Source organism: Oncorhynchus kisutch, unplaced genomic scaffold, assembly GCF_002021735.2.
Source record: "Oncorhynchus kisutch isolate 150728-3 unplaced genomic scaffold, Okis_V2 scaffold716, whole genome shotgun sequence".
Lineage (NCBI taxonomy): Eukaryota > Metazoa > Chordata > Actinopteri > Salmoniformes > Salmonidae > Oncorhynchus > Oncorhynchus kisutch.
Genome location: NW_022262661.1, coordinates 75,001 through 88,790, shown reverse-complemented (window position 1 = coordinate 88,790; position 13,790 = coordinate 75,001). Strand labels below are relative to the sequence as shown.

General features: G+C 42.2%; 1 protein-coding gene across 4 annotated transcripts in view; it reads right to left on the bottom strand.

The window, feature by feature from the left end:
- Positions 1–306: 306 nt before the first annotated feature.
- The window catches only part of LOC109887412 (transmembrane protein 8B-like), a 32,698-nt gene continuing 19,214 nt past the window's right edge, over positions 307–13,790 (bottom strand). For 2 of the 4 annotated variants that reach the window (XM_031815963.1, XM_031815962.1), the window contains exons 9-12: positions 8,803–8,981; positions 7,274–7,420; positions 5,039–5,155; positions 318–2,340 (exon numbers count right to left, since the gene is read on the bottom strand). In XM_031815963.1, the coding sequence (XP_031671823.1) occupies positions 2,050–2,340; positions 5,039–5,155; positions 7,274–7,420; positions 8,803–8,981 (734 nt within the window). In that variant the 3' untranslated portion in view covers positions 318–2,049. The other 2 variants (XM_031815960.1, XM_031815961.1) reach the window with 2 other exon arrangements.

Below are 13,790 nucleotides of genomic sequence, written 5' to 3'. Positions count from 1 at the left end.
ACGGTAGAATGTCTAGATGAACGGTAGAATGTCTAGATGAACGGTAGAATGTCTAGATGAACGTTAGAATGTCTAGAATGTCTAGCCGCACGGTAGAATGTCTAGCCGCACGGTAGAATGTCTAGATGCACGGTAGAATGTCTAGATGCACGGTAGAATGTCTAGATGAACGGTAGAATGTCTAGCCGCACGGTAGAATGTCTAGATGCACGGTAGAATGTCTAGCCGCACGGTAGAATGTCTAGATGCACGGTAGAATGTCTAGCCGCACATAAAACATGTAAAGTATCAGAGGAAAAGTCCATCAGCAGCCCATGAAAATTAACATATATTTACCATATCAGAAACATTACATTAACATCTCATTAACATAACATGTGATCATGAAAAACTCCAGAACATTAAAATGCTTAATTCTAACTTAATATCATTGTGAAATGAAAGCTGTATGACCAGAGAATAAGAGGAATGGTGGAACTGGTCTTGCAGAACACACAGAGAGTGGAGAGGCACTGGATACACAATCTGATTAGTTTCAAAATACACATTCAGAGAAAGACCTCTACACAAATTACATTTAGATGGCATTAAAATTACATTATTACACTTAGTCATTAAAGTGCTCTAAGGAGAAGGAAGGGAGTAAGGAACGGAGGGAGGATATAGAATTGGAACTGGGCCCATTGAGATGTGGGAAAGGGAACCCTAGTCAGTTGTACAGCTGAATGCATTTAACCCATTTGAATCAGAGGTGCGGGGGGGGGTGGCTGCCTTAATCAACGTCCACAACATCGGCACCCGGGGAGCAGTTGTTGTTGGGGGTAAACTGCCTTGCTCAAGGGAAAGGGTTCCTATGAGTAAATATACCATTATAGTGTTTGAATCGAGACAGATAACATGAGTCTACAGGTGCTAGCTGTGCTGGTAGACTTCCACTCATTCTGCTAATGCTAGTTAGCATTGACTCGTGAAACGACTTTTAACTTCCTCCAAACTACACACAGAGAAATAAATTGTATCAATGAGAAAAAACATCTTAATTGCTAGAATCTGGCACTATTCTTTACTCGGGGCTGTTCAGTTCTGGAGGCCCGAAACACTTCTGTTTCTGCAAGTTAATTACACTCACCCCTGCTTTTACTAGCAGTCTTCCTCTATCTAGTAGTGAATCTAAACTAGAGGAGGACGAGGAGGAAAGGAGGAAGAGGGAGGGGCAAGACATGATGGATTAGCAGGCAGTGATGTCATATAAATATATTATTAGGAAAACATTCATATCCTTGACCAGAAATATATGTCATATATATAGATACATACTGGGACCACACCAGGATTATATACACACACACCAACATACAGCTAGCAGAGCTGGGACCACACCAGGATTATATACACACACACCAACATACAGCTAGCAGAGCTGGGACCACACCAGGATTATATACACACACACCAACATACAGCTAGCAGAGCTGGGACCACACCAGGATTATATACACACACACCAACATACAGCTAGCAGAGCTGGGACCACACCAGGATTATATACACACACACCAACATACAGCTAGCAGAGCTGGGACCACACCAGGATTATATACACACACACCAACATACAGCTAGCAGAGCTGGGACCACACCAGGATTACTTCATAGTATCAAGGAAACACCAAGAGGATGTAACTTCTTTAGGAAAACAGCCCTAATATTGGAAACATCATTATGTTTTCATTCATGTTTTTCCAAGCTATAAAACACTAGATTTTACATCCAGCAGGTTAAACATCATTATGTTTTCATTCATGTTTTTCCAGGCTATAAAACACTAGATTTTACATCCAGCAGGTTATTAAACATCATTATGTTTTCATTAATGTTTTTCCAGGCTATAAAATACTAGATTTTACATCCAGCAGGTTATTAAAGGACAAAAGAGTTGTCTGTTTCAGATATTCATTTTTCCATGGAAAAAAAATCTGTCAATACTGGTATGGTCACAGCCTTAAACCTATGTGACAGTGTTGGTCTCCACAGGTCCAGGGTCAGAGGTCAGGTGACAGTGTATAGTTCCTCCTTGGTGCTGTGACAGAGTGTGTAACCACAGACTCCAGGGCTCCAGGTGTTCATGGAGTCTGTCTCTCTGGGAGGCAGAAGGAACACCACACTAGAGGCAACCAGGACGTGCCATAGAGAGTGTGTGTACAGGTAGTTGTCCTCCGTCTCAGCAAACACGTACACACACACACCGACCAGCGCTGAGGCCAGGCCTGGGAGGAGAAACAGTACCCAACGCCGCCAAGAGGGGGGGTAGCACTGTTTCCTCTTCAGCCCTCGATACACCTGGAAACACACACATTATACAGTTACACACAACCTTAACCCTGGCAGGAGGCTAAAACACTGTCTCCTCTTCAGCCCTCGATACACCTGGAAACACACACATTATACAGTTACACACAACCTTAACCCTGGCAGGAGGCTAAAACACTGTCTCCTCTTCAGCCCTCGATACACCTGGAAACACACACATTATACAGTTACACACAACCTTAACCCTGGCAGGAGGCTAAAACACTGTCTCCTCTTCAGCCCTCGATACACCTGGAAACACACACATTATACAGTTACACACAACCTTAACCCTGGCAGGAGGCTAAAACACTGTCTCCTCTTCAGCCCTCGATACACCTGACCCCTCCTGTCTCAGCCTCCAGTATTTATGCTGCAGTAGTTTATGTGTCGGGGGGCTGGGGTCAGTTTGTTATATCTGGAGTACTTCTCCTGTCCTATTCGGTGTCCTGTGTGAATCTAAGTGTGCGTTCTCTAATTCTCTCCTTCTCTCTTTCTTTCTCTCTCTCGGAGGACCTGAGCCCTAGGACCATGCCCCAGGACTACCTGACATGATGACTCCTTGCTGTCCCCAGTCCACCTGGCCATGCTGCTGTTCCAGTTTCAACTGACCTGAGCCCTAGGACCATGCCCCAGGACTACCTGACATGATGACTCCTTGCTGTCCCCAGTCCACCTGGCCATGCTGCTGCTCCAGTTTCAACTTCTACCTGACTGTGCTGCTGCTCTAGTTTCAACTGTTCTGCCTTATTATTATTCGACCATGCTGGTCATTTATGAACATTTGAACATCTTGGCCATGTTCTGTTATAATCTCCACCCGGCACAGCCAGAAGAGGACTGGCCACCCCACATAGCCTGGTTCCTCTCTAGGTTTCTTCCTAGGTCTTGGCCTTTCTAGGGAGTTTTTCCTAGCCACCGTGCTTCTACACCTGCATTGCTTGCTGTTTGGGGTTTTAGGCTGGGTTTCTGTACAGCACTTTGAGATATCAGCTGATGTACGAAGGGCTATATAAATAAATTTGATTTGATTTGATTTAGTGAAGACATCAAAACTATGAAATAACACATATGGAATCATGTAGTAACCAGAAAAGTGTTAAACAAATCAAAATATATTTGAGATTCTTCAAAGTAGCCACCCTTGGCTTTGATGACAGCTTTGCACACTCTTGGCATTCTTTCAACCAGCTTCAGGAATGCTTTTCAAACAGTATTGAAGGAGGTCCCACATATGCTGAGCACTTGTTGGCTGCTTTTCCTTCACTCTGTGGTCCAACTCATCCCAAATCAACTCATTTGGGTTGGGGTTGGGTGATTGTGGAAGCCAGGTCATCTGATGCAGCACTCCATCACTCTCCTTCTTGGTCAAATAGCCATTACACAGCCTGGAGGTGTGTTTTGGGTCATTGTCCTGTTGATAAACAAATGATGGTCCCGCTAAGCTCAAACCAGATGGGATGGCGTATCGCTGCAGAATGCTGTGGTAGCCACATGCTGGTTAATTGTGACTTGAATTCTAAATAAATAACTGACAGTGTCACTAGCAAAGCACCATCACACCTCCTCCTCCATGCTTCACGGTTTTTCACCTGTGTATTTTCACCGGTCAATTACCACCGGTCTAATGTCTATTGCTCGTGTTTCTTGGCCCAAGCAAGTCTCTTCTTCTTATTGGTGTCCTTTAGTAGTGGTTTCTTTGCAGCAAATCGACCGTGAGGCCTGATTCACGCAGTCTCATTTGAACAGTTGATGTTGAGATGTGTCTGTTACTTGAACTCTGTGAAGCATTTATTTGTGCTGCAATTTCTGAGGCTGGTAACTCTAATGAACTTATCCTCTGCAGCAGAGGTAACTCTGGGTCTTCCTTTCCTGTGGCGGTCCTCATGAGAGACAGTTTCATCATAGTGCTTGATGGTTTTGGCCACTGAACTTGAAGAAACTTTCAAAGTTCATGACATTTTCCGGATTGACTGAACTTCATGTCCTAAAGTATTGATGTCATTTCTCTTTGTTGTTGTTTGAGCCAAAGACTTGGTCTTTTACCAGCTGCACCCCTAACAACACAACTGATTGGATGAAACGCATTAAGGAAAGAAATTCCACAAACTAACAAGACACCTGCTAATTGAAATGCATTCCAGGTGACTACCTCATGAAGCTGGTTGACAGAATGCCAAGAGTATGCAAAGCTGTCAAAGGCAAAGGGTGGCTACTTTGAAGAATCTCAAATATATTTTAATTTGTTTAACACTTTTTTGGTTACTCCATGAATCCATATTTCTACATGGTAGAAAATAGTACAAATAAAGAAAAACCCTGGAATGAGTAGGTGTGTCCAAACTGTTGACTGCTACTGAATGTATGGATGTGTTGTTACCCAGGAGGTCACCATGGATACATGGATGTGTTGTTACCCAGGAGGTCACCATGGATACATGGATGTATAGTTACCCAGGAGGTCACCATGGATGTATAGTTACCCAGGAGGTCACCATGGATACATGGATATATAGTTACCCAGGAGGTCACCATGGATGTATAGTTACCCAGGAGGTCACCATGGATACATGGATATATAGTTACCCAGGAGGTCACCATGGATGTATAGTTACCCAGGAGGTCACCATGGATACATGGATATATAGTTATCCAGGAGGTCAACATGGATACATGGATATATAGTTACCCAGGAGGTCACCATGGCCAGTACAGCACAGAGGATGGGTCCCAGCATGTTCCACAGTCCTCTCCGGTCCAGCTGCATGGACATCGCTATCAGCAGAGTACCGAGCATGAACAACATCTACACACACAACAAGCGTTAGCATCACATATCAAGTCTGAGTGTGTTTGTAGTAGGTCTGTGTGTGTGTGTGTGTTTGTAGTAGGTCTGTGAGTGTGTGTGTGTGTGTGTGTGTGTGTGTGTAGTAGGTGTGTGTGTGTGTTTGTAGTAGGTCTGTCAGTGTGTGTGTGTAGTAGGTCTGTGAGTGTGTGTGTGTGTTTGTAGTAGGTCTGTGTGTGTGTGTGTTTGTAGTAGGTCTGTGTGTGTGTGTGTGTGTGTGTGTGTGTGTGTGTGTGTGTGTGTGTGTGTGTGTGTGTGTGTGTGTGTGTGTGTGTGTGTGTGTGTGTGTTTGTAGTAGGTCTGTGAGTGTGTGTGTGTGTGTTTGTAGTAGGTCTGTGTGTGTGTTTGTAGTAGGTCTGTGAGGGTGTGTGTGTGTAGTAGGTGTGTGTGTGTTTGTAGTAGTTATGTGAGTGTGTGTGTGTGTGTTTGTAGTAGGTCTGTGAGTGTGTGTGTGTTTGTAGTAGGTCTGTGTGTGTGTGTGTGTGTGTGTGTAGTAGGTCTGTGAGTGTGTGTGTTTGTAGTAGGTCTGTGAGTGTGTCTGTGAGTGTGTGTGTTTGTAGTAGGTCTGTGAGTGTGTGTGCGTAGTAGGTCTGTGAGTGTGTGTGTGTGTTTGTAGTAGTTATGTGAGTGTGTGTGTTTGTAGTGGTTATGTGAGTGTGTGTGTGTGTGTGTTTGTAGTAGGTCTGTGAGTGTGTGTGTTTGTAGTAGGTCTGTGTGTGTGTGTGTTTGTAGTAGGTCTGTGTGTGTGTGTGTGTGTGTGTGTAGTAAGTCTGTGAGTGTGTGTTTGTATTAGGTCTGTCAGTGTGTGTGTGTAGTAGGTCTGTGAGTGTGTGTGTGTGTGTGTGTGTTTGTAGTAGGTCTGTGAGTGTGTGTGTGTGTAGTAGGTCTATGAGTGTGTGTGTGTGTGTGTGTGTGTGTGTGTAGTAGGTCTGTGAGTGTGTGTGTGTAGTAGGTCTGTGACACTGTGTGTGTTTGTAGTAGGTCTATGAGTGTGTGTGTTTGTAGTAGGTCTGTGAGTGTGTGTGTTTGTAGTAGGTCTGTGAGTGTGTGTGTGTAGTAGGTCTGTGAGTGTGTGTGTAGTAGGTCTGTGAGTGTGTGTGTGTAGTAGGTCTGTGAGTGTGTGTTTGTAGTAGGTCTGTCAGTGTGTGTGTGTAGTAGGTCTGTGAGTGTGTGTTTGTAGTAGGTCTATGAGTGTGTGTGTGTGTGTAGTAGGTCTATGAGTGTGTGTGTGTGTGTGTGTAGTAGGTATGTGAGTGTGTGTGTGTAGTAGGTCTGTGACACTGTGTGTGTAGTAGGTCTATGAGTGTGTGTGTTTGTAGTAGGTCTGTGAGTGTGTCTGTGAGTGTGTGTGTTTGTAGTAGGTCTGTGAGTGTGTGTGTGTAGTAAGTCTGTGAGTGTGTGTGTTTGTAGTAGGTCTGTGAGTGTGTGTGTGTTTGTAGTAGGTCTGTGAGTGTGTGTTTGTAGTAGGTCTGTGACACGGTGTGTGTAGTAGGTCTATGAGTGTGTGTGTTTGTAGTAGGTCTGTGAGTGTGTGTGTGTTTGTAGTAGGTCTGTGAGTGTGTGTTTGTAGTAGGTCTGTGACACTGTGTGTGTAGTAGGTCTATGAGTGTGTGTATGTAGTAGGTCTGTGAGTGTGTGATTGTAGTAGGTGTGTGTGTGTGTGTGTGTGTGTGTGTGTGTGTGTGTGTGTGTGTGTGTGTGTGTGTGTGTGTGTGTGTGAAGTAGGTCTGTGAGTGTGTGTGTTTGTAGTAGGTCTGTGAGTGTGAGTGTGTGTGTGTGTGTGTGTGTGTGTGTGTGTGTGTGTGTGTGTGTGTGTGTGTGTGTGTGTGTAGTTGGTCTGTGTGTGTGTGTGTGTAGTTGGTCTGTGTGTGTGTAGTTTGTCTGTGTGTGTGTGTAGTTGGTCTGTGTGTGTGTGTAGTTGGTCTGTGTGTGTGTGTAGTTGGTCTGTGTGTGTGTGTGTGTGTGTGTGTGTGTGTGTGTGTGTGTGTGTGTGTGTGTGTGTGTGTGTGTGTGTGTGTGTGTGTGTGTGTGTGTGTGTGTGTGTGTGGTCGGTCTGTGAGTGTGTGTGTGTTAACGTACGTGTTTGAATGTGTCTCTGACTCGGGCCATGCAGAGAACAGTGACCCACATAGAACAGACTGAACCCAGGAAGTCACAGTACTGGAGAGTGTCGTAATCCATGATACACATCACTGTTAAACCAGGCTGGTCACATGCATGGTAGAACTAGAGAGAGGAGAGACAGAGGAGAGGAGAGACAGAGGAGAGGAGAGGAGAGGAGAGGAGAGGAGAGGAGAGGAGAGGAGAGGAGAGGAGAGGAGAGGAGAGGAGAGGAGAGGAGAGGAGAGGAGAGGAGAGGAGAGGAGAGGAGAGGAGAGGAGAGGAGAGGAGAGGAGACAGTGGATGAGAGAGAGGGAGATACAAAGAGATACAAAGAGATGGAGATTAGGATTTGGCTAAAAATACTTGAATCAGTTGAACCTTTGCCCTTTATGGTTGTGAGGTCTGGGGTCTGCTCACCAACCAAGAATTCTCACCAACCAAGAATTCACAAAATGGGACAAACACCAAATTGAGACTGAGAAATATCATCAGTGTGTTTCCCAATAAAGCCCTTTGAATTGATACTGAAATGTGAGAGAGCATAAAGACAATATAAAAGAGGACAGGGGACAATAGGTTGGGGTTAGTATGTATATATATAACTCACAGTAGAGAAGAACAGGACAATAGGTTGGGGTTAGTATGTATATATATAACTCACAGTAGAGAAGAACAGGACAATAGGTTGGGGTTAGTGTGTATATATAACTCACAGTAGAGAAGAACAGGACAATAGGTTGGGGTTAGTGTGTATATATATAACTCACAGTAGAGAAGAACAGGACAATAGGTTGGGGTTAGTGTGTATATATAACTCACAGTAGAGAAGAACAGGACAATAGGTTGGGGTTAGTGTGTATATATATAACTCACAGTAGAGAAGAACAGGACAATAGGTTGGGGTTAGTGTGTATATATAACTCACAGTAGAGAAGAACAGGACAATAGGTTGGGGTTAGTGTGTATATATAACTCACAGTAGAGAAGAACAGGACAATAGGTTGGGGTTAGTGTGTATATATATAACTCACAGTAGAGAAGAACAGGACAATAGGTTGGGGTTAGTGTGTATATATAACTCACAGTAGAGAAGAACAGGACAATAGGTTGGGGTTAGTGTGTATATATATAACTCACAGTAGAGAAGAACAGGACAATAGGTTGGGGTTAGTGTGTATATATAACTCACAGTAGAGAAGAACAGGACAATAGGTTGGGGTTAGTGTGTATATATATAACTCACAGTAGAGAAGAACAGGACAATAGGTTGGGGTTAGTGTGTATATATAACTCACAGTAGAGAAGAACAGGACAATAGGTTGGGGTTAGTGTGTATATATAACTCACAGTAGAGAAGAACAGGACAATAGGTTGGGGTTAGTGTGTATATATATAACTCACAGTAGAGAAGAACAGGACAATAGGTTGGGGTTAGTGTGTATATATAACTCACAGTAGAGAAGAACAGGACAATAGGTTGGGGTTAGTGTGTATATATAACTCACAGTAGAGAAGAACATGGTAAAGAGGTAGACAGAGGCCTCAGTGATGTAACAGCGTCGGACAGCGATGACGATGGGCGGGATGAAGAGGAGGTTACTGAGCGTGAGCAGTAGAACTGCTGTCAGCTGACGACCGTACGACTGGGCTGTGATGTCATCAGTACAGCCCCACCCACTCCAACCTGAACACACACAATATATACAGTCAGAGGCCAGTTTATTAGGTACACCACCACACTACATGTACTATATATACTATATACACTAACCCCAACCTATTGTCCTGTTCTTCTCTACTGTGAGTTATATATATACACACTAACCCCAACCTATTGTCCTGTTCTTCTCTACTGTGAGTTATATATATACACACTAACCCCAACCTATTGTCCTGTTCTTCTCTACTGTGAGTTATATATATACACACTAACCCCAACCTATTGTCCTGTTCTTCTCTACTGTGAGTTATATATATACACACTAACCCCAACCTATTGTCCTGTTCTTCTCTACTGTGAGTTATATATATACACACTAACCCCAACCTATTGTCCTGTTCTTCTCTACTGTGAGTTATATATACACACTAACCCCAACCTATTGTCCTGTTCTTCTCTACTGTGAGTTATATACTATATACACTAACCCCAACCTATTGTCCTGTTCTTCTCTACTGTGAGTTATATATACACACTAACCCCAACCTATTGTCCTGTTCTTCTCTACTGTGAGTTATATATATACACTAACCCCAACCTATTGTCCTGTTCTTCTCTACTGTGAGTTATATATATACACACTAACCCCAACCTATTGTCCTGTTCTTCTCTACTGTGAGTTATATATACACACTAACCCCAACCTATTGTCCTGTTCTTCTCTACTGTGAGTTATATATACACACTAACCCCAACCTATTGTCCTGTTCTTCTCTACTGTGAGTTATATATATACACACTAACCCCAACCTATTGTCCTGTTCTTCTCTACTGTGAGTTATATATACACACTAACCCCAACCTATTGTCCTGTTCTTCTCTACTGTGAGTTATATATATACACACTAACCCCAACCTATTGTCCTGTTCTTCTCTACTGTGAGTTATATATATACACACTAACCCCAACCTATTGTCCTGTTCTTCTCTACTGTGAGTTATATATACACACTAACCCCAACCTATTGTCCTGTTCTTCTCTACTGTGAGTTATATATATACACACTAACCCCAACCTATTGTCCTGTTCTTCTCTACTGTGAGTTATATATATACACACTAACCCCAACCTATTGTCCTGTTCTTCTCTACTGTGAGTTATATATACACACTAACCCCAACCTATTGTCCTGTTCTTCTCTACTGTGAGTTATATATATACACACTAACCCCAACCTATTGTCCTGTTCTTCTCTACTGTGAGTTATATATATACACACTAACCCCAACCTATTGTCCTGTTCTTCTCTACTGTGAGTTATATATACACACTAACCCCAACCTATTGTCCTGTTCTTCTCTACTGTGAGTTATATATATACACACTAACCCCAACCTATTGTCCTGTTCTTCTCTACTGTGAGTTATATATATACACACTAACCCCAACCTATTGTCCTGTTCTTCTCTACTGTGAGTTATATATACACACTAACCCCAACCTATTGTCCTGTTCTTCTCTACTGTGAGTTATATATACACACTAACCCCAACCTATTGTCCTGTTCTTCTCTACTGTGAGTTATATATATACACACTAACCCCAACCTATTGTCCTGTTCTTCTCTACTGTGAGTTATATATATACACACTAACCCCAACCTATTGTCCTGTTCTTCTCTACTGTGAGTTATATATATACACACTAACCCCAACCTATTGTCCTGTTCTTCTCTACTGTGAGTTATATATACACACTAACCCCAACCTATTGTCCTGTTCTTCTCTACTGTGAGTTATATATACACACTAACCCCAACCTATTGTCCTGTTCTTCTCTACTGTGAGTTATATATATATATATACACACAGTGGGGCAAAAAAGTATTTAGTCAGCCACCAATTGTGCAAGTTCTCCCACTTAAGTTCTCCCAAAATTGTAATTATTTGCCTACCTCCTCATGCCTTTTGCACACATTGTATATAGACCCCCCCTTCGTTTTCTACTGTGTTATTGACTTGTTAATTGTTTACTCCATGTGTAACTCTTTGTTGTATGCTCACACTGCTATGCTTTATCTTGGCCAGGTCGCAGTTGCAAATGAGAACTTGTTCTCAACTAGCCTACCTGGTTAAATAAAGGTGTTCTCAACTAGCCTACCTGGTGAAATAAAGGTGTTCTCAACTAGCCTACCTGGTTAAATAAAGGTGTTCTCAACTAGCCTACCTGGTTAAATAAAGGTGTTCTCAACTAGCCTACCTGGTGAAATAAAGGTGTTCTCAACTAGCCTACCTGGTTAAATAAAGGTGTTCTCAACTAGCCTACCTGGCTAAATAAAGGTGTTCTCAACTAGCCTACCTGGTTAAATAAAGGTGTTCTCAACTAGCCTACCTGGTTAAATAAAGGTGTTCTCAACTAGCCTACCTGGTTAAATAAAGGTGTTCTCAACTAGCCTACCTGGTTAAATAAAGGTGTTCTCAACTAGCCTACCTGGTGAAATAAAGGTGTTCTCAACTAGCCTACCTGGTTAAATAAAGGTGTTCTCAACTAACCTACCTGGTTAAATAAAGGTGTTCTCAACTAGCCTACCTGGTTAAATAAAGGTGTTCTCAACTAGCCTACCTGGTTAAATAAAGGTGTTCTCAACTAGCCTACCTGGTTAAATAAAGGTGTTCTCAACTAGCCTACCTGGTTAAATAAAGGTGTTCTCAACTAGCCTACCTGGTTAAATAAAGGTGTTCTCAACTAGCCTACCTGGTTAAATAAAGGTGTTCTCAACTAGCCTACCTGGTTAAATAAAGGTGTTCTCAACTAGCCTACCTGGTTAAATAAAGGTGTTCTCAACTAGCCTACCTGGTTAAATAAAGGTGTTCTCAACTAGCCTACCTGGTTAAATAAAGGTGTTCTCAACTAGCCTACCTGGTTAAATAAAGGTGTTCTCAACTAGCCTACCTGGTTAAATAAAGGTGTTCTCAACTAGCCTACCTGGTTAAATAAAGGTGTTCTCAACTAGCCTACCTGGTTAAATAAAGGTGTTCTCAACTAGCCTACCTGGTTAAATAAAGGTGTTCTCAACTAGCCTACCTGGTTAAATAAAGGTGTTCTCAACTAGCCTACCTGGTTAAATAAAGGTGTTCTCAACTAGCCTACCTGGTTAAATAAAGGTGTTCTCAACTAGCCTACCTGGTTAAATAAAGGTGTTCTCAACTAGCCTACCTGGTTAAATAAAGGTGTTCTCAACTAGCCTACCTGGTTAAATAAAGGTGTTCTCAACTAGCCTACCTGGTTAAATAAAGGTGTTCTCAACTAGCCTACCTGGTTAAATAAAGGTGTTCTCAACTAGCCTACCTGGTTAAATAAAGGTGTTCTCAACTAGCCTACCTGGTTAAATAAAGGTGTTCTCAACTAGCCTACCTGGTTAAATAAAGGTGTTCTCAACTAGCCTACCTGGTTAAATAAAGGTGTTCTCAACTAGCCTACCTGGTTAAATAAAGGTGTTCTCAACTAGCCTACCTGGTTAAATAAAGGTGTTCTCAACTAGCCTACCTGGTTAAATAAAGGTGTTCTCAACTAGCCTACCTGGTTAAATAAAGGTGTTCTCAACTAGCCTACCTGGTTAAATAAAGGTGTTCTCAACTAGCCTACCTGGTTAAATAAAGGTGTTCTCCACTAGCCTACCTGGTTAAATAAAGGTGTTCTCCACTAGCCTACCTGGTTAAATAAAGGTGTTCTCAACTAGCCTACCTGGTTAAATAAAGGTGTTCTCAACTAGCCTACCTGGTTAAATAAAGGTGTTCTCAACTAGCCTACCTGGTTAAATAAAGGTGTTCTCAACTAGCCTACCTGGTTAAATAAAGGTGTTCTCAACTAGCCTACCTGGTTAAATAAAGGTGTTCTCAACTAGCCTACCTGGTTAAATAAAGGTGTTCTCAACTAGCCTACCTGGTTAAATAAAGGTGTTCTCAACTAGCCTACCTGGTTAAATAAAGGTGTTCTCAACTAGCCTACCTGGTTAAATAAAGGTGTTCTCAACTAGCCTACCTGGTTAAATAAAGGTGTTCTCAACTAGCCTACCTGGTTAAATAAAGGTGTTCTCAACTAGCCTACCTGGTTAAATAAAGGTGTTCTCAACTAGCCTACCTGGTTAAATAAAGGTGTTCTCAACTAGCCTACCTGGTTAAATAAAGGTGTTCTCAACCAGCCTACCTGGTTAAATAAAGGTGTTCTCAACTAGCCTACCTGGTTAAATAAAGGTGTTCTCAACTGGCCTACCTGGTTAAATAAAGGTGTTCTCAACTAGCCTACCTGGTTAAATAAAGGTGTTCTCCACTAGCCTACCTGGTTAAATAAAGGTGTTCTCCACTAGCCTACCTGGTTAAATAAAGGTGTTCTCAACTAGCCTACCTGGTTAAATAAAGGTGTTCTCAACTAGCCTACCTGGTTAAATAAAGGTGTTCTCAACTAGCCTACCTGGTTAAATAAAGGTGTTCTCAACTAGCCTACCTGGTTAAATAAAGGTGTTCTCAACTAGCCTACCTGGTTAAATAAAGGTGTTCTCAACTAGCCTACCTGGTTAAATAAAGGTGTTCTCAACTAGCCTACCTGGTTAAATAAAGGTGTTCTCAACTAGTCTACCTGGTTAAATAAAGGTGTTCTCAACTAGCCTACCTGGTTAAATAAAGGTGAAATAAATAAAATAAAAAAACTTAAAAAGATGAGAGGCCTGTAATGTTCATCATAGGTACACTTCAACAATGACGGACAAAATTAGAGAGAAAAAAATCCAGAAAATCACATTGTAAAATCACATTGTAGGATTTTTAATGAATTTA